Source organism: Oryzias latipes, chromosome 9 (genome assembly GCF_053564925.1).
Source record: "Oryzias latipes strain Hd-rR chromosome 9, Olatipes_Hd-rR_3.1".
NCBI classification, from domain to species: Eukaryota; Metazoa; Chordata; class Actinopteri; order Beloniformes; family Adrianichthyidae; genus Oryzias; species Oryzias latipes.
Genome location: NC_136245.1, coordinates 34,872,231 through 34,893,663, shown reverse-complemented (window position 1 = coordinate 34,893,663; position 21,433 = coordinate 34,872,231). Strand labels below are relative to the sequence as shown.

The following is a 21,433-nucleotide window of genomic DNA, read 5'->3' as shown; positions in this document are numbered from 1 at the left end:
TCAGGGAAAACGTTGGCCCACTTTACAGAAGATAAATGAGAGGACGCCCAAAGCTGACCTGCGGTGCTGAGTGACATTTGTTTTCTGCACAGAACCTGAACCTCGGACAAACGGACACGGCAGTCCTGTTTCTGTCCATGTTCCCGGTTGCTGTAGCAATGCCAGAAAAGCGACGGCAGACCTGAGGCGGTCTCTGTGGAGACGACCTCGCTGAGGAGCGCCGCTTCAGACGGAGCTGAGAAACATCTGAACAACAAAGTCAAACAACCAACAATCCTCAAAGTCCAGGAAAAACCAAAAGATGTTCGCTATACCACTGACAAATCTGCTAAAGCTAAGATTTCACTGCAGGTCATAAACTCATGTTAAATGTTTTGAAATTTATTAACGTTTCAGAAAAACAAAAAAAACATATTTAGCAGCTATTCTTTCCATTTCCGTTATTTAGGTGTTTATTCACCAAAAGATGACGTTTCTGCAAATACTGGGAGTTTCTTTCTATGTTGCACTCTTTTTCATTTCAATACAAAATGTCATTTCTCAGATTTGCATCACGACATCTGAATTTCTCCCAGTAATTCCTGCAGATTATTGGGCCGGTTTGTAGTCGCTCCACCTTCTGGGTGGAGAGAGAAGGAGGTTTCCATCCAAACCATTTGAGTGAGGCTCCAGCAGACAAAGCAGCTGCTTTCAGCTCAAATGATCCGAAAAATCTGCTAAAATGGTCCAGAAGGAGAAGTTCTGACTGGAAAGGAACCCGGTAGCAGCTCCTTCATTAAACTGTGAGTCTGTCTGCAGGCTGGGATTGGGCTAGATCCATAAAGTCACTGAACTCCAACACAAAAAGAATCCAAGCATCATAAACATATGTTTGAAAGCTTCTACAAAGAAAGGGATTAAAACTTGGGGCATTCCCGGCAAAGTCTTCTAAAAATGTCATCAGTTTCATCCTCCAGCAGCTAAACCTTTTTACAGTCCACAGGAAGCACAGATCATTTCATCTCCAGAGTCCTACAGAGGAAATAATTGTTGATTTTTGATCTACATTCAAATATTGATAAGCTACAGCAATAAGGGATAGAAGACTGGAACTTCATCACACAGGCGCACCCCAAGGATCTACGTTGGAGCCTCTTTAGTTAGAAGTTTAGGGAATTCCAACAAAATACCATCAAACAATAAATATTCTGTTCAGATTGGGGAATATTTCCAGTATTGTAACAACTTCACCCCCCCAGCTATCACCAGGCGCACCCCCTGGCTTAAGGCTGGAGCCCCTTCTTGCGCAGCATTTGTGCGTTCTGTAAGGAGTCAGCACTCACACCCTACTGATGGCTAGAGCGTGGCGTTAGGACGCCGTAACACAGCATCACCCGTACGCCATGAGTGCGTGGAACGTCCATTATGCTTACAAATACATCATGATGCACTTCCCACACCCACAACAATGGTACGCTCCACTTTCATGACGTCCCTTGAGCTGACGGGAACTGCAGACACACCTGGGCTCTCCTTAAGAAGCAGAAACTTCTCTCTACGACCCTCCATGGACCCGGATGACCCATAAACCTCGCAGGTACGCATCAACCCCCAGACTGGGACATGTGACTACGGCTTTAGCTCTCCCTGCTGCTCTGAACCTTTTGGACCACCAAAAGAAACGTGAGGTTGTTCTTCATTCACTGGAGCTCCACATTCAACCACACCAGACATCCTTTTTACTGAGCCTTTAGACCTGCTTCTGGTTCTGGTTCCGCCACCAGCCTGTGCAGGTCCTCCAGCTGCATGCTCAGCATAGGCTCCGCCCACAGGCCTTGTCTGAACGATGGTGGTCCAGTTCACCACCAGAACAGCATCATCATATCTGACGATGGTACCGCAGGACGGGTCACTGCCAGGAGGAGATGCTGAGTCAGCGATGCTCAGCAAAGCACCCGAGACTCAACGAGACGAAGGACGAACGAGGCGGAACCGTCTACACCTCTGAGGAAAGAGCGATCCAAACCGGATCAAACAGTTTTACTCCAAAGCAACCACGGATCTCCCATGAAGGACACCTAAAGCCTCCGTTTCATCTCCGTCTGACCTCCAGCTTCTTCTTCTCTGAGTTTTCCAGGAAACGTTAAATCAGCTGCAGTTTTTCCTCCCAGCATGACTTTTTATTTGATCTCTTTGTGTTTCTACATAAACATCCCTGACAGAGCTTTTAGAGTGAACATGCACAAAGACAGTGGAGCTGTTTGGTTGTAAACCATGAACTCTCATGTGTCTTTATGCTCCGTCTGTAGAAACGGACCTTAACTGCAGGAAGTGAAACATCCAAATCCCTGCAGGTCTGGATCTGAAGTGCTTGTTCTTTGTTTAGTCAGGTCAGCTGGAGTCGGGTTCAGACGATTAGTGGCTCCCGTTTAATCACTGTTTTTCCTTCTCGTGGCGCCGATGGCTGTAGTTTATTATCTACTAAACCATATATTATGTATATATTAGATCAGTGAAACGCCGTGGAAATGACCTGAGACTTGAGTCAGAAACTCCAGCTGAGCAGAAGAAGACGCTTTCTCCAATTACCGCCACAGAAGGTGGGGCTTGAACGTGTGCATCGCCGTAAGTGAGACGTAGTTCCAGTCGCTCACCAGATAATTAGCTTCCTATCATAGCGAGACGCCAACGAGCCCCACAGGGGAGAATGTGAGCAGAAGCTGCAGCATTTCTCTGAGGGGACAATCGATGCAGCTCTTCCTGAATCCTCTGGAATCCATGGCAGCAAACAAATAATTCAGCGGTGGGCTGGGGGATGTAAGCATGCCAAGCCTGACATATGAACATGCCAAGCCTGACATATGAACATGCCAAGCCTGACATATGAACATGCCAAGCCTGACATATGAACATGCCAAGCCTGACATATGAACATGCCAAGCCTGACATATGAACATGCTAAATCTGACATATGAACATGCCAAGCCTGACATATGAACATGCCAAGCCTGACATATGAACATGCCAAGCCTGACATATGAACATGCCAAGCCTGACATATGAACATGCCAAGCCTGACATATGAACATGCCAAGCCTGACATATGAACATGCCAAGCCTGACATATGAACATGCCAAGCCTGACATATGAACATGCCAAGCCTGACATATGAACATGCTAAATCTGACATATGAACATGCCAAGCCTGACATATGAACATGCCAAGCCTGACATATGAACATGCCAAGCCTGACATATGAACATGCCAAGCCTGACATATGAACATGCCAAGCCTGACATATGAACATGCTAAATCTGACATATGAACATGCCAAGCCTGACATATGAACATGCCAAGCCTGACATATGAACATGCCAAGCCTGACATATGAACATGCCAAGCCTGACATATGAACATGCCAAGCCTGACATATGAACATGCTAAATCTGACATATGAACATGCCAAGCCTGACATATGAACATGCCAAGCCTGACATATGAACATGCCAAGCCGGACTGAACTCCACATGGACGTTACACGGAATGAATGAAATCCACGGTTGTGAGGCGTGATCATGTGGTTTCAGAACCAAAACCCTTTCACCGGATCCCTTCTTTTCTTCAACCTGAAACGGATCCGTTTCTATTTATTTCAATGTTTTTATTGTTTTATTGCATTCGACAAGTTCTGTTGTCTATCCTCTGAGCTTCCTCCATCTTTTCTCTTCTGCTTATTTTTACTCTTAATCTTCCAGCAGACCTATAAAAAAACGAATGTCTGAGGATCATGAAACAGAAGGTTTTGTGTTGAATATGTGTGTTTTCTTAGGAGTCTGCCACTAAAGCTGCTCCTCAGTTTGTCCACCGCGTTGAAGAGAGGATGGGGGGGGTTGTCCATCATTGTCTCCAGTTTAGTCAGCAGTCTGTCCCCCACCACCTCCTCCAGAATGGCTAGCTTAACACCAATAACAGACCCTGCCTTTGCTGAGTTTCTCCAGTCTGTTGGCGTCCTTTGCTTTGACGCCAGCACACCAAGATGGAGAAGATGGAGCTCACCACGAAGGACCTGAGTCTCCTCAGGAAGTAAAGTCTGCTCATGTCCGTCCTGACAGCCTCAGTGTTTGTGGACCACTCCAGTTTATAGTCCAGATGGACGCCCAGGACCATTTCAACGACCAGCCCACTGATACAGACATACTGAAGTCCATCACCATCTCCTTTGTCTTGGCCACGTTCAGCTGCAGGTAGTTCTCCCCACACCACCTGACAAAACACTCCATAAGGCCCCTGTACTCCTCCTCCCGTCCGTTCTCCAAAAACCCGACTACAGCTGTGATTTCCGAGTTCTTCTGAAGGTGACACGGCTCAGAGAGGTTCTGGAAGTCAGCCGTGTAGTGGTGAAGAGGAAGGGAGACAGCACGGTTTCTAATTATTTTCTATTTTCACACTTTTGTCCTGAAACGAAACATATTTAGTTGGATAATATTAAAAATAAAAAGGGAGGGTTAGCAGCTTCTGGCTTCACCTGAGTGACTCCATACAAACACTGATGACCCGTAGAGACGAGTCAAGGTCGGTTTTAGGATCAATCTGGACAAAAGTCTGCAGCAGAGACGTTCATGAAAGGCTCAAACCAAGCAGAGTCCACATTTGTCTACATCTCTGAAGCCGTGTGACAAACGAGAAGTCCAGCATCGCCTTTGTGCTCCGGCTGCTGGATTCTCCACGCGGCTTAGCTGCCCTTCAGGAGGCAGAACGCTGACGTCCTGCCAGCCGGTGCTGCTCTGCAGAGGCTCTGACTGTTCTCACAAACGCGTTCCTCCATCAGCTTCATTCTGTCTGGCTCTAGCTTAAAGCTTGACCATTTTCAAGAACATTCTTTATCTGTGGAGCCGCTAAAATGGGACCTGAGAAGATCCAGATGGAACCTCACCCAAAAGTCTCTGGGATAGGATCCAGCAACCCCACGACCCCAACAGGGATAAAGCTTCTTTTGAAGATGGAGTGTGTCTGTTTGTCTGGAGGCTGCCATCCAAACGTCTGAGCTGCCAGATCTCACAGCAGGCGGCTGCGGTTGCTCATCTCCTCGTCAGTCCACTTCATCTTCCAGCCCAAAAAGTTTCATTAAAAACCCACATGTAGGACCATTTGAAAAATGAATGTATATATATTATAGTTCTTTTCTTAGAGGACAACTCACAAGGTGCTACACAATGTTAAAACAATAGAAAATCAGAGAAAGAACACAGAACGGCACAGCGAGTCTGAAGCAGGAAAAACCCGAGAAAACACGCTCAGGCATAGAAGGAAACGAGCAAACAAACCTGAACACAAGTAAAAGTCAGCTAAAAGGCCTCCTAGATAAAAACATCTTGAGTTTTCAAACACTTGAATGAGTCAATCTGGCGTAGAGACAGAGGGAGGTCATTCCAGGGTCGGGGAGCGACGGCCTGAACGGCGAGGTGAAAGAACAAGAAACGTGAAAGATTCTTATCAGTGGACCTCCAGGAGTTAGGAGGTTAGAAACAGAGTTCAGGGCTCTAAAAATGTGGCATATCATTGGGTGAAAGCATGTTGGAAAAGTTCTAAAGCAGTGACAGCTGTCAATCATGAGGTGTTTCATGTGGATCAGACGGTTCTGCTTTGCTTTTTGCAAACACAGTTTGAACATTTTGGCCAAAAACCCATTTTGGACTGAGAGTTGAATAACACTGACAGAAAGTCCATGTCACCATGGAAACCTTCCTTCTTAATGAGCTGGATGATTGTTTTCAGACGTTTAACTGAAAGGGCAAAGCTCTGGTCAATGTTCTGCAGCAGCGAGCGGTTCGGGCTGCCGGCGGTACTCACCGACGTGCAGATCTTGTAGCCAACACCGAAATCGAAGCGGCACTGCTCATCCATGGAGTAGTTGATGCCAGGAAGCTCAGGCAGCTGCGGCCAGTCGTGGTTGAAAGGGTCGTCCAGCAGACAGTCGTATGTGCTGGAGAAAACAAAGCATGACTCAGCATTTCTCAAACACCTCCGCAGCAGTGAGGCGCGGTTCCGGTTCTCCCTGCTCTGCTGGTGACCTGGATCAGGTGGGATTGGTCTATCAGAACCTGGAACCAGCTGCAGAGCGGGGGTCCAGATCCTGTCAGACTGAACAGTTGCCGGTCGTCATGAGAACAGCAGACGACCCTGACGGCTGTTCAGTCCTGAGCTGCACTTCCACAGAACGGCAGACATCAGTGATGGAGGAGCAGAACCGTCTTCTGCAGAGACCGGCGCCGCCATCTGACCGCCCTCTGAGGCGTCACTTTTCCCTTCTCCTCTGACTCCGTTCCTGGACCTGCTGGGGCCGAAGCTTGCCTCGTGTCCGTTGGTCGGCCTTCAGCGGTCGTCCAGCAGACCGTCCATCATCGAGGACGAACAAACAATCGATGTTTCAGAGCTCATTTGTTTAGTTAAATCAGAGCCTACATCTCCCAACATCCCAGAGGATAAAACTCATCTGTGATTGGATCCCTCTCATTAAGCACTTTATGTTATACTTTTCTATGACAAGTGCTTTATGAATAAAGTTTGATTGATTGATTGATTTCATTGCATGTTGGGCAGATTTGTTCAAAAACATTAGAAACTCTCCTCCTCTTCATCATTTTCTGCTTCAGCCTCTATAAAACCTCCTCCCATCCTCTGAAGGCCTCAGACTGCAGCAAAATGTTCGTATTGATTTTGATCTGTGATAAATACACTTCTGAAAACTGAGAGACGCGGCGCGCTGATCGATGGTCATCTGCTGCTGAAAGACCCGCTCCTTCATGTTCAATGTAACAAACGACAAATCTCCATGTTTTTATCCCATTTTCAGCCACATTGACCAATGAGAAGCTTCTAAATCCACCCATGTTCAATTCATCTCTGACCTTACAAAATATGAAAACTAAAATGTGTTTATCTAATATATGTTTCATTTTCTTTATAATCTTTCTGCACCAGGGCGCTCTGTTCAAATGAAACGTGTCTGATCATCTGTTTTCCCTGCAGAGTTGTTGAATAAATGATGCATAAATCTGTCAGCATCCATGGTTTAGGTTTCCTGGGGGGGGGGGTTTGGTTTTCCAGTTTCATGTTCAGAGTTTGATGCTTGTCTGGAAGCTTCCAGCTTCTATGCATCAAGAAGATAAAGTCCCATTCTGGTCATCTTCAAAGTGTTCTTATTGGTCTTTTAATGACGATGACGCCATTTTTAGCCAAAATCTAAAAACCTGTGTGGATTTTTAGAACATAGTTTCTGCAGAGCAGCAGCAATTCATTAGGGATTCACCCCTGAGTTCTGGGCTGGACAGTTGGGAGGAGTAAACTCTCCCACACTTCCCATAATCCCTTTGTTTACTCTGACCCGCTAGCTTACAGCCCCTCACACCCCCAATCTAACATTAGCGGTGCAGCAAAAACAGCAGCAACATCAGATCCATCCATCCGTCCAGTTCTGATCCAGATTCCAGCTCAGACCAGGAAAACAAAGACGTTCATGGATCTGTTGGTCTGCAGGTGGATGATCAGAAAAGGGCGGAGCTTGTGGCTTCACCCATCGCATTTTCTACGTCACAAATACAATCTTTTTTAAACTGCATTTTTTCATCTGCTCCTGATTCACAACAATTTGAATAAAAAAATAAAAAGTGAAGCTGAATGTTCTTCATAAATGTCCTCCATAATCAGAAAAACGTCACAAGAACATGTTAGAAACAGCATTTTCATCAGTGTGGAGCTTCAAGTGACAAGAATGTGTGAAAAGCTGGAAATACCTGATCCATTTTAAAGTAAATAAGTGGTACTTAAAATAAAGTTTACTTTTATGCACTAAAAGGAATCGAAGACAGAAAATGTGAGGCGTGGAAATAAAAACTGTGTTTTCCAAATGACAGATTTTATGGCCGTGGTGCAGCGGTAGGGCGGCCGACCCATGATCATAAGATTGCAGGCTCGATTCCCGCCTTGCACGCCCATGAGTCGAAGTGTCCTTGGGCAAGACACTGAACCCCACCTTGCCTCTGGTGGTAGGCAGGCGCCTGTGTTTGGCAGCGGAGCCGCCATCAGTGTGTGAATGTGTGAGTGAATGTGTGTGTGACTGGGTGAATGGGTCTGTGACTGTAAAGCGCTTTGTCCTTGTAGGAAGAAAGGCGCTATACAAGTATACGCCATTTACCAGTATACGCCATATTTGGTCTCAGATGAGAACGGCAGAGGAAACGTTTGTTTCTGTTCCCAGAATTCAAATCTGAAAATGACTTCTTAGGTTCTGCTGTTATCAGAAGTCAGACTCAGATTTAAGTTCCATTAAATCAAAAGCTGCCAGTTTCCCGGTGACTCACGGAGTGGGAGGGGTCAAAGAAACGGCGCCGACTGGAGTGGATGAAGTGATCGTCGGAAAGGATGAAAGCTGTAAAGGTCAGAGCTTCTCATGCGAACAAACAAGGAGAAAAGCTTTGCTTTCTTTTTATTCCATCCCGCCACAGACGGCTGTGACAGACGGCGGAGGACTTACTGGATGTATCTCCTCAGCTCCTGGCCGCTGCACATGGACCAGTGGTATCGATGGAAGGCCGCCTGCACCAGAGGAGCCATCACGCTCCCCATGGCCGTCTCATCGCCGCAGCGGTTCCCCTGGCCGTCGTGCTCCATGCCCAGCCTGCTCAAACATCAGAAACACAACGACAACCGTGATGCTCCAACACATCTACCATCAGAGGATCCTGAGGGGGGGACGCTCTCCAAAGGGTCATGGGGCTCAAGACGAGCTCTTTTCTGCAGTAAGACACCTGTGGGTGGTTCCGGAGGATCCTGCTGAGGAAACTCCAATTTAAAGGTTTTAGCAGAGAGGAGCGGAAGTCCTCCGTGAGACAGCTGGGACTTCAGAGTATGAAGGATCTTTAACCAAAACTGGAGGCTCCTGTGGAGACATCACATGGTCCAGTGGTGGATTTGATGAGGCGACTGCGCCTGAGCTGCAGAGGAACGTGAACGATCAGCGAGGACGAACCCGGAGAGACGGACCGAACCGGAAATCTCCCTGCAGGAAAGCCGCTCCTCCAGCCCAGAGCCTGGACCCTCGCTGGAGCGTCAGAGAGACGGCCGCATGAGGAGACCAGATAAAGCCACGGCCCGGTTCTCTGCTGCGCGTCCCGTAAAGAACTGGGATTTCTGCGCCCCGGGGGTCATGCTCAGTGACCACTTCTTCACCTGATTGAAGTAAAAATAAGCTCAGGAGTCGGCGCCATAGGTGGACTAGCCGCCGTCAGAGACACCTAACCATGCAGATTACATAAGAGAGCCCAGAAAAGTGTGGCTGACATTTGGAGATATGTAAAGGTGGCTCTAAAAATCTAATGGTTTTTAAATGTTAATAAAGTCCTCTAGCTAGACTGTTTAATAAAGAGCAGGGGACATGTGAGAGAAACTAGAAGGAGAAGACACCATCGCTTTGCTTACTTGTTGTTTTCCTGCTCAGAATCTCAGAAGCTGCTCCAACATTATGAGTTTTTTGTACTCTAACAGAACCATCAAACTTCTGCGTCTCTAGATGGCTGCACAGGTTTTGTTCTTGGCTCAACAAATGTTCTTTTTCCCAGTTTCTCATTTTGGCTCAAAAAAGTCAAACTCCTGAATTTGATTCGTCTGTCCAATCCGGGTCCTGGGGACCCACCACCCTGCCAGTCTTCCAGTTCTCTCTTCACTGTGTTCTGCCAATGTGCAGACTCAGGTCTCCTTACTCTGGTTGACTGAACACACCGGTTCCAGGTAATCAGCAGGGAGAAACAGGTGGGCCGGTAGATCTGGAGGACCAGGATTGAGTGGTCCTGGTTCATAGGTAAAACCTCAGACCTTGATGTAAGCAGCAGTTGATGATCTCAGTTCTGAACCTGTTTACCGGCTTCTCCTGTCCCTACATCAAAGATCCTTTTGAGGGCGGTAAACAAGCAGAAACCCAACTGGAACTGCAGGTTTAAGGTTAATGTCGGTTCAATCATTTGGTTCCAACCGCTGTCTGTCTCAGAGAACTGGTCCGAGTCAGAGTGACGTCATCCATAAACCATAGCTTCACTTCCGGCTCCAACCATATCAAGTCACTTCAGTCGACATGTTTGTCATCAGACGTGTTGGAGCCATGTTGGAGCCAGACGTCGTCTGTAAGCAGGGATTGGTCCAACGTTCCTATGGAAACCACTCTGGAGTGAGCTTGTTGGGAGGCCACGCCCCTACCACTTCAAAGTGAAAGCTGTCAACCAAACACTTCAAAGTTAGACAGGAGCCAGCTCCGCCTACTTTTTTTGGCGCGTCTGATTGTTCAGTTTAAAACTTAAATAACTTGAACTACAGAAATAAATATCATGAAAATATGAGGATTATCAAGAAGATGTTAAAAAAAGGGTTCAGATCCAGAACGGCTCCTCTGACCAACAGAACGACTGAGGAACAGCTGCTTGTTTCTCTATAGACGTCGTTGGGATTTTGGTTTCTTGGAGCCACTTCCCTGTTTGGAACGCCAGGGGGGAGGGGCCACTCAGTCCAGTTGTCATATACAGTCATTGGTTTTACCTGACGTCTAGCATGACTGAACTGAACGTGCTCTTGGTTCATTGTGGTTCCGTCTGAGACGGATTCTGTCAATTGGACCCGACCCACAAGGCCAGACCTTTAAACAGAACCAGTAGAAGATGATCTGAAGCTCTGGGATGTTCCTGCCAGCGCTGGAACTCTTCATCAAAGGCTCCAAACAGAACAAAATCTATCTAAAGTCGGAAATCCTGAAGAATTTCAAAATAACTTTCAGAATCCAGAACCGTTTTGTTCTTCAAACTTTTACTGGTTTCAGTTCAGAAACTGAATTTGTATTTGTCAGTTAACTTATTTTCCTCCCCACTGTCACCTCGTGCTTGTTTAGGGGGTGGGGGTTAAAGAAATCCTTCTGCTGGACACTGATATAGATTTTTGTTATGTCATTGAAATAATCTGACTATTGGAACCACCTGGATTGAACTGGATTATGATCATTTGATGTTGAGCATTTTTGTTTTCTGATCTGGTGCTTTAAGAAGAAACAGAAATGAATGAAACTTGACAAGTTGGATTATTTAAAGCCCCCACCTTTCCTTCCTGTCCCTTTAAAGTGGCTCCACTCTGTTTTCCTGAACTTCATGTTTTAAATCACCAGATGAAACCTTATACTACCTTCCTCTGAGGATGAGGAGTTCCAAACATGAACCTACACGTGTCCGGTCTCGTGAGCCACGACGAACGCCGAGGAGAAGCCGTCTTCGTGGTTGAGGGTGCAGCTCCGGACTGGGTGACACATTCCGGTGACCGGAGCGTAGCCTGAGGGGAGAGGTTCAAACTCAACGTTTGATTCAAACAAAAAACATTTACATTTGATGCCAGTGACATCGGAGCGACGGAAACGGAAATGTAAGCAATTTCAACGTGTTCCCCCACATTCTGCTCAGGACACTTTACATTCTTAAAATAATTTTTTATTCTGTAGAGCAGGTTCTTCTGTCTGCAGGTTCCTCTGTCTGCAGGTTCCTCTGTCTGCAGGTTCCTCTGTCTGCAGGTTCTTCTGTCTGCAGGTTCCTCTGTCTGCAGGTTCCTCTGTCTGCAGGTTCCTCTGTCTGCAGGTTCCTCTGTCTGCAGGTTATTCTGTCTGCAGGTTCCTCTGTCTGCAGGTTCCTCTGTCTGCAGGTTCTTCTGTCTGCAGGTTCTTCTGTCTGCAGGTTCCTCTGTCTGCAGGTTCCTCTGTCTGCAGGTTCTTCTGTCTGCAGGTTCTTCTGTCTGCAGGTTCTTCTGTCTGCAGGTTCTTCTGTCTGCAGGTTCCTCTGTCTGCAGGTTCCTCTGTCTGCAGGTTCTTCTGTCTGCAGGTTCTTCTGTCTGCAGGTTCTTCTGTCTGCAGGTTCCTCTGTCTGCAGGTTCTTCTGTCTGCAGGTTCCTCTGTCGGCAGGTTCTTCTGTCTGCAGGTTCTTCTGTCTGCAGGTTCCTCTGTCTGCAGGTTCCTCTCTCTGCAGGTTCCTCTGTCTGCAGGTTCCTCTGTCTGCAGGTTCTTCTGTCTGCAGGTTCCTCTGTCTGCAGGTTCTTCTGTCTGCAGGTTCTTCTGTCTGCAGGTTCTTCTGTCTGCAGGTTCTTCTGTCTGCAGGTTTTTCTGTCTGCAGGTTCCTCTGTCTGCAGGTTCCTCTGTCTGCAGGTTCTTCTGTCTGCAGGTTCTTCTGTCTGCAGGTTCTTCTGTCTGCAGGTTCCTCTGTCTGCAGGTTCTTCTGTCTGCAGGTTCCTCTGTCTGCAGGTTCTTCTGTCTGCAGGTTCCTCTGTCTGCAGGTTCTTCTGTCTGCAGGTTCCTCTGTCTGCAGGTTCTTCTGTCTGCAGGTTCTTCTGTCTGCAGGTTCCTCTGTCTGCAGGTTCCTCTGTCTGCAGGTTCCTCTGTCTGCAGGTTCTTCTGTCTGCAGGTTCCTCTGTCTGCAGGTTCTTCTGTCTGCAGGTTCTTCTGTCTGCAGGTTCTTCTGTCTGCAGGTTCTTCTGTCTGCAGGTTTTTCTGTCTGCAGGTTCCTCTGTCTGCAGGTTCCTCTGTCTGCAGGTTCTTCTGTCTGCAGGTTCTTCTGTCTGCAGGTTCTTCTGTCTGCAGGTTCTTCTGTCTGCAGGTTCCTCTGTCTGCAGGTTCTTCTGTCTGCAGGTTCTTCTGTCTGCAGGTTCCTCTGTCTGCAGGTTCTTCTGTCTGCAGGTTCTTCTGTCTGCAGGTTCCTCTGTCTGCAGGTTCTTCTGTCTGCAGGTTCCTCTGTCTGCAGGTTCCTCTGTCTGCAGGTTCTTCTGTCTGCAGGTTCCTCTGTCTGCAGGTTCTTCTGTCTGCAGGTTCTTCTGTCTGCAGGTTCTTCTGTCTGCAGGTTCTTCTGTCTGCAGGTTCTTCTGTCTGCAGGTTCCTCTGTCTGCAGGTTCCTCTGTCTGCAGGTTCCTCTGTCTGCAGGTTCTTCTGTCTGCAGGTTCTTCTGTCTGCAGGTTCTTCTGTCTGCAGGTTCCTCTGTCTGCAGGTTCTTCTGTCTGCATGTTCTTCTGTTTGCAGGTTCCTCTGTCTGCAGGCTGCTGCTGGTCTTTTACGTTTGGCTAAGAACTTGTGAAATGTGCATCATTTCCCAGCCTGGGAGAATCACGCGGAAGTTTGTGAAACTCCATGAAGTAGGCCAAAGCTCTGTGTTTAGACCCCTAACAGGAGCAGAATGATTGTGATGAAACACCAGCTGAGGAGGAGCAGCAGGAGGCGAGACGCTGCAGGAGCCCAACCGCCAGGGTTTGAAAAAGCTCTTCCAACTCTCAGCAAAATAAATATTGGATTTAAAAAAAAAACCTGAAACCACAGAGGCCACATTAACAGGAGACCCAAGAAAAACAGTCAGGATCAACTGGATCCAACAGTCAGAAGGAGAGTTTAGGATGTTTATGGATGATCCACTAATCGTCTGCCCTGATGTTCTACAACACATTGAAATGTTGACTTTGATCTGCGGGAATGAATCGTTTCCGTCAAACTGTCTTCATCGGACGTCACAGTTTCTCCTGAATCCTCTGACCCAATCAGTTTCCACAAAAACTCCTGCATCCATACGTCAACAAAACTGCAGCAGGAAGTGGGCGGGGCTTTTGCAAACTTCTTTGTGCTCAGCAAATTTTCCTGACATCCAATTATAAAAGGTCAGGATTACCGGGTGGGTGGGTTGGTTAGCAGGTTATCTGGTTTAGTGATGGGTGGATTGGTTTGTTAACTAATAGGTTGGTTGATTAGTTTGTGCTTTTTTGCTGAAGCTTTGGGCTGGACTCATCGTTAGCCGTTAAACTTTTCTAATTTTTCCTTTTCTCCTTTTGAAAGTTTCCATGTCGTTTTGTGTTTTTGTTCTGCTGACAAAAGAGTCAAATGTGTTTGTCCAACCCAGTTTTTCTGATGAGCCGCTTTGTCCTCTGATTCGCTTTTAAGACAGGAAAAATGAAAATGTGTTTTCCTCTTTAGTGGCTTCCCTCAGATCACCCCCCCCCCCCCGACTAACTGCTCGGGGGGGGGGGTGGAATTGCACGGATTTGGAGGATTATGTGCTAAGAGATACTTTTTATCTTCTCTAAAAAGGCTAAAAAATACACAACTTTTCTTTTCCAATATAAGTTAAATTAAAATGTCATTGAGTGAAATTGTGATGACTTTTATTCAATGAATCCATTTGGCTTGCAGTATATTTTTATGAATATGAACTAACTGAGTATAAAGCTCGTGTTGGTGAACATTTTATTTAAGGAATTCCTGTAAAGTTGTCCTTTTTTTACCATCGTTTGCGTTTGAAATCGGGTCGTCTGAACATTGAGACGCCTCTCCGGGCAGTTTCCCGTCACACGGACGCCGTCTGAAAGCTCCATCAATGCTCGATCCCCTGAACACGCCCACACTTTCCCATTAAGGTCGGCGCCGGCGTTCAGCAGCGGAGCCGCCATCAGTGTGAACGGGACTGTGACCTTAAAGCGCTTTGGCCCTTCAAGGAAGGTAGAAAAGCCGTTGACCATTAAGGTTTTATTGTTTGTCCTCAGTCGCTCAGTCTCAACGATGATTTCCGTCTTTGTGAATCATTTCATTTCAAAGCGAGTCACACAGACGCTGATAGCTGCCTAATGGCTGTAAATTCGTCAGCAGCTCCAGAAAGATTGTTTGTTTTCTCCAGAAGACGTCGACGTGATTCTGCCTTTGACTGGCGGAGTCCACAGGAAGCCATGAAAGCAATCAGCGTTAATGCTGCTGAAAGCCGCCTCGTGTCACACTCCTCATGTTTGATCGCTTCTCAGACGTCGCTCAACTTTCATTTCCTGCATTGGTTCAAGTGCAGAGAGGCTCTGTGAAGCTGGACAATCATTTCTCAAGACTTTGTGCCAAGAAGAAAGAAGAATTTAAAAGTGTCTGAGTGATGAGAACGCCGCAGGAAGACGACTGTTTTATGGGAGCCCAGAAATAACACGGAGGCCAAGGAAGCGTTTTGTTCATCTCAACATTTCAGATGGAGACTTCCCGCTCAGATGTTTAGTTAAAAACCAAAACGAGTCTGGGAATTAATGACTCCGCCCATAATTTAACATTTTAGCTTATCCCAGTGAAGATGTCAAAGACTTTCCTTTGAATGACTGACCTCTGACCTCAGAGCGCCATCTTGAGTCCAAGCACTTTGATGTTTGATGCCTTCAGACTTTTATCAGCTTGATGGGAAAAACGCCAAATATTGAGGGTTAGAAAAAAAACAGTTTGGTTTTTTTGAGGCGTCTTGGTTAGGACTCAGACCGGCTTCCTCCGATCAGCGGAAGCTAACGTCTTCTTTTTGTGGGCTACTGTGGAGCGGGAATCCAGGAATCCAGCAGGAATCCAGCAGGAATCCAGGAATCCAGCAGGAATCCAGCGGGAATCCAGGAATCCAGCAGGAATCCAGGAATCCAGCAGGAATCCAGGAATCCAGCAGGAATCCAGCGGGAATCCAGGAATCCAGCAGGAATCCAGGAATCCAGCAGGAATCCAGCGGGAATCCAGGAATCCAGCAGGAATCCAGGAATCCAGCGGGAATCTAGGGCCTTTCCACGTCAGGTCAGCATTATTCCAATGCAGCTTCATTTCATGTGTTGGATTTCTCCGTAGCTGCATTCAAACGCTCCAATGAGGCGAGAAATAACAAGCAGGAAGGAAGATGCCTGTGTTCTGTGTGGGGGGGGGGTCAGACGGATGAATTTTGTTCTGTAAGTAAAAAACCTTTTTATGAAGCTCAGTTACAACGTGCCCCCCCCAGGGATTTCCTGTGATTGACCGCACACGCGTGACCTGGACTTTCACTCGCTGCTGCTTTGGCTGAAACCGATTCGTCATCCGCAGACGAACAGAGACCGACGTCTTTTAGCCCATTTTATCTGACAAGATCTCTGTTTCCTTTAGCCAACAGACACGAGGAGAGGGGGGGTTGTTGTTTAGCATGAACTCCACAGCACAGACATGTCTGTTTGCATGTTCAGCCCTACTGTGACATGAAACGGACCTGGTTCTGACCAAACCCCTAAAGGTTCGTCCTGGTTTTGTCTGAGTTTGATTCAAATGTGAAGCAGAAGATTCAGATTTCTGAGAAAAATTATTTATGATAAAAGAGTCATGCTACTTTCTGCCAGCAGAGCAACAGATAGAAAAGAGTGTGACGTCATGTAAATGGAACGTACCATTATCATGCATGTGGTCGGTGTATCATGAGGTATTTGTAAGGACTCCACGGCCCTGTGATGTACAGGTGATGCTGTTGTACGGCATCCACGCTCTGGCCGTCGGTAAGGTCTACTGACTCCCTCCTGACCGCACACAAATGCTGCACGCAAAATGTGAAGTGAACATGATAGTTTGGAGTGCAACAGCCCGAGAACGCGCATTTACGTTGACTTTTCCATGGAATTATCACTGGAACGTCCGTTTCTGAGGCCGCTGTGAAAGTAGCGTAAGCGTCGACTACGACCTCTCCCCCTCAGCCTGCCCGCAGAATAAATGAGCGGGAACGTTTCTTCTCTATTGGGCTACGATTATGATATTTGGTATGGGCCGCCAGATTCGTATGGAAGCGATTATGTAGCATAAATAAATAGCAAAGTCAAAACCAGAAATGCTTTTTCATTTTCAAAATGAAAAAGCATTTTTTGACTCAAAAATAAAATGAAAAAGCAATCCACCAAAATGCTTTTTCATTTCCTTCCTCAACACAGCTTATTCTGTCACTTAATTAAAATTAAAATGAAAATGGTATTTGACATTTCATTTTCAAGACGTTCTCTGGTAAATGTGTAGCATAATTCATTTAGAAATGTCTAATTTGACATTCAAAATGGATTAATAGAAATGCTTTTTAATTTTCAAAATGAAGCTGCATCAAATGACTCAAAATTAAAAAGAAAAATCAATATTTCAAAATGCTTTTTCATTTTATACTTAAAACCGCTTATTCTGTGTCATTATTAAAATGAAAATGCAAAGAGGGGATTGCATTTGCATTTTAACATCCACCCCGCGCACCTTGTCGCAATATTCATTTCTTAAATGCAATAGCAGAGGGGAGGCGGGGCGATGACGTCACTGCTCTCTCCGTGTGTCCGGCTGCTGACCGACGCTCACACACACAGACACACCAGGAGCAGACTGTGTTAGCGGCAGAGAATACGGCTTTGTGGTGGTTGTGAACTTCTGATGAGTTTCCACAGCTTCTCAGGACTAAGTAGCTTCATGTCCGCCTTCTGCGGTCCTCCTTCTGACGCACCGCGGACAAGCTTTGTTCTTCGGACCGCCAGCTGCCTTCGCACAGCGGAGCGCGAAGCTCCGATGATCGCTGAAGGCGGAAATGCTGCGGCGATCTGAGAAACCATCATATGAATTTGTGTTTCCAGTGGTGTCCAGAACAAAATAAAGACTGATGTAATTCCCACATATTTACACATTTATCTGCAACTTCGCGGTGAATTTACTGTTTGATGACAGCTGGAGCTCCATCAATAGACAGCAGATTTCTCCATGCTAAACGTTGCTGGTTGGACAAAAAACACTCAGCGCCAAGCTGCAGGAGACTATCTTGATAATGTGCTTTTATTATTGTCATGATTATTATTAAGGGCCTGCTCTGTTCGATCATATGTTTTTAAATCCGTGCGGTCAGACGACGCTAAAGTTGGCTTACGATTCACAGCTTGAGCTTCTGATTCGCGAGGGAGCTGAAGGAACATTCTGCTGCATTTTTCACATTAAGATTACGTAAAACCGGGTCCTGTTCAAAAACCGCTGGACCTGGCCAGCTCAAACCTGGATTCCTGGATCTTAATAAATCAAACAGTAAATTCACCGCGAAGCTGCAGATAAATGTGTAAATATGTGGGAATTACATGAGTCTTTATTTTGTTCTGGACACCACTGGAAACACAAATTCATATGATGGTTTCTCAGATCGCCGCAGCATTTCCGCCTTCAGCGATCATCGGAGCTTCGCGCTCCGCTGTGCGAAGGCAGCTGGCGGTCCGAAGAACAAAGCTTGTCCGCGGTGCGTCAGAAGGAGGACCGCAGAAGGCGGACATGAAGCTACTTAGTCCTGAGAAGCTGTGGAAACTCATCAGAAGTTCACAACCACCACAAGCCGTATTCTCTGCCGCTAACACAGTCTGCTCCTGGTGTGTCTGTGTGAGCGTCGGTCAGCAGCCGGACACACGGAGAGAGCAGTGACGTCATCGCCCCGCCTCCCCTCTGCTAACGCTTTTTCGAAATGAATATTGCGACAAGGTGCGCGGGGTGGATGTTAAAATGCAAATGCAATCCCCTCTTTGCATTTTCATTTTAATAATGACACAGAATAAGCGGTTTTAGGTATAAAATGAAAAAGCATTTTGAAATATTGATTTTTCTTTTTAATTTTGAGTCAAAAGATGCAGCTACATTTAGAAAATTAAAAAGCATTTCTATTAATCAATTTTAATTGTCAAATCAGACATTTCTAAATGAATTATGCTACACATTTACCAGAGAACGTCTTGAAAATGAAATGTCAAATACCATTTTCATTTTAATTTTAATTAAGTGACAGAATAAGCTGTGTTGAGGAAGGAAATGAAAAAGCATTTTGGTGGATTACTTTTTCATTATATTTTTGAGTCAAAAAATGCAGCTTCATTTTGAAAATGAAAAAGCATTTCTGGTTTTGACTTTGCTTTTTATTTATGCTACAGAATCGCTTCCATAGATTCGACCCTTTTTCGCCACGTCACGTCGACCCGTGAAGACAGCCGGGACTGAGGCTTTAGTTTGTGTTGACGGCTGAACCGGACTGCCGGTCTGCTGGTTTGGGTCGGCTGACCTTTTTCATTCCGTTGGTATTTCTATCACACTTTTACAATAAGACTAACTGTTTTAAATAGAAGCACGTGCGTGACGGCTGCTGCTCCGTTGGTCAGAAATGGTTGGCGCTCTTGTTGGATCATTGCTGTCCTGATCCACTCACATGTGTCTGAAGGTCTTTTTGAATTCCCAGTTTCCCCCTTTTTGGCAGCATGTGAGCGGATGGAGTCTCGTCTTTGTCCTCAGGTGGGCTCTGTGTTCAGATGATTTGATCACATTTGTCTTTTTCCTCTCTCGCTGATGCTCCATCGTCTTACAGCAGTTTTTGTGACGCTTTGTTCACTTGAACAGTTCAGGGGCTTGAAGCTCCTCCCCTTTGTGTTTCCTGTAGAAGTGGAATTCCATGCTTGTGCTCTATCCTGCAGCAGAGAGCCGTTACCTTCCCCAGTGTCTGACTACGGCAGCTTGCTGGTCCAAAAAGGCTGAGGATAATAACCCTGTTTGCCTGCTTCCTTCCTTCTGCAGATCAGTGATTTGTCATGAAGCTGCTGCGGATTCATTTGTCATGAAGTCGTCGATCTGAAGGATCCTCACGTCTGAGCAGAAGCAGCTTTTCATGAAAACATTCAGAGAGGCAGAAATGCTGCTGATTTCTGCTCAGACTGATTCCATATTTGACTGTTTGGATCGGCTCCATAAGCACAGAGACAGAGGCTTTTGTCTTCTTCATTCTTCAACGAGATCCTTCATTTGGAGACGGATTTGAACGCAAAGCAGACCAGGGAAGTTTAACACAAAGTTCAGTTTAAGGGGAGAAGAGGCTGGGATTGTTAGGCTCCTCCCCTAACAGAACTTCTGTGCTCTTGGAGCCAAATCACGGCAGAGACAAACGACTGAAGACGTTGACCAACAGCTGAACCAAAGCTTTCAGTCCGTTCATGAATACTGAGACAAAGTTTGCCTTCTGCTGCTGCAAACTAATTTATCCAAAAACTGACTGTTAAAGCAGCCGCTAAATATTCTCTGCAAATAAACTGTTAACAATTCATGAATTTCAGTCCAGATGAATCAGCATCCAGTGGTGCTGATGCATAACCTCTGGCCACTGCCTTTCTGAGGGCCGCCTGGCTCCAGGCAAAAGCGCAGGTCACGCAGACGGAGCTCACCCTGCATGCCTGTGGGGCCGAAGCCTTGGCGGGTCAGGAAAATGGCGTGGTCGTGGTGTTCGGCGTGATTAGAGTCGCCTTTCTGCTGCACAAAAGCCCAGCGGCAGACGTTCTCCAGACTCCGAGACGGGTTTCCTCTTTCAATCAGGCTGATGGACTGAACGACAGAAGGAGGGAGAAGAATGGTGAAGAAAAACCGCCGCTGAATATTCGTGGCTGCAGAGCAGACGCACCTGTCAGCGGCCTCACCGCCGACCACATCTAGACTGAACATTTATTTCCAAAAGACTCTTAGAACTGAACATTTCTGAGTATTGATCCAAAGATTCACCAGCAGCTGCCAGAAGAAATCGTTAAAGTGAACAGAAGGAAATGATGTGAAAACTTGTAAAGTTTCTAAGTTTATAGTGAGTGAACTGATCTTTGCCTTTAGACCACGCCCTTTGGGGGTTGCCATGGCGATCGTCTGTCTCCAAAATGGTTTAAATTAACATTTTTGAACAGGTGAAGCTCAAACTGCCCTGAGCTCCAAAGCAGATTTAAAAAGAGTTGAAGAAACGTTTCAAGCTGAATTCATTTGTTTGATAGAACTACAGCTCCTGCAGAAGAACGTTTCCTCACCTTAGCGTAGCCCAGCATGATCATCCTCACCAGAACCACGTTGATGTGGACCCCCAGAGACTCATCGTGGTAGATCTCATTCACCTGAGGAGCACAGACGCTACTCATCAACACGACGGTCCACAAACCAGAACACAACGCTGCGGGTGTGGACCCGGAGCCAGACCCAAACCAAAGGATCCCCGAGTCTGGGTCCAGGTCCAAGACCCAAACCACAAAACCATAGGATCCCAGAGTCTGGGTCCGGGTCCAAGACCAAAACCACAAAACCATAGGATCCCAGAGTCTGGGTCCAGGTCCAAGACCAAAACCACAAAACCATAGGATCCCAGAGTCTGGGTCCAGGTCCAAGACCCAAACAAAAGGATCCCCAAGTCTGGGTCCAGGTCCAAGACCCAAAACCATAGGATCCCTGAAACTGACTTGAGGAACCAAACAAACTAGAAGAAAGTAAACTGACAGGTTAAGACATCAAGAAAGAATAAATGATGAAAACACCAACAGAGCCAAACAGATAAGAAATATTACACAAAAAAGAAAATTTAAAAAAACATTTGAAAAATGTTATAAAAGTGGCAGAAAGAAAAAAAAATGAAGCTAAACAAGAGAGGCTTTGATTTACCAGAAGATTCAAATGCTTTCAATAAAAAATGAGCTGTACTGTGTGAAAATAAATCCTATAAATGTCACAAATTAAACATCAAACTGAGTTCGCAAACAAAAGGGATTGTGGGAAAAACTGCTGTCAACCCAGAAGAGCCTGTAGAGGGGGGGGGGCGGGGGGG

The 21,433-nt window shown here is 46.3% G+C and overlaps 1 protein-coding gene across 8 annotated transcripts in view; it reads right to left on the bottom strand.

Moving 5' to 3' along the window:
* Positions 1–21,433, bottom strand: part of adamts3 (ADAM metallopeptidase with thrombospondin type 1 motif, 3) — a 112,914-nt gene that overhangs the window by 31,818 nt on the left and 59,663 nt on the right. For all 8 annotated transcript variants that reach the window (XM_078953401.1, XM_078953398.1, XM_078953399.1 and 5 more), the window contains 5 exons: positions 20,649–20,732; positions 20,028–20,184; positions 11,237–11,342; positions 8,515–8,658; positions 5,832–5,964 (listed from right to left, as the gene is read on the bottom strand). In XM_078953401.1, the coding sequence (XP_078809527.1) occupies positions 5,832–5,964; positions 8,515–8,658; positions 11,237–11,342; positions 20,028–20,184; positions 20,649–20,732 (624 nt within the window). The remainder of the gene's footprint in view (positions 1–5,831; positions 5,965–8,514; positions 8,659–11,236; positions 11,343–20,027; positions 20,185–20,648; positions 20,733–21,433) is intronic.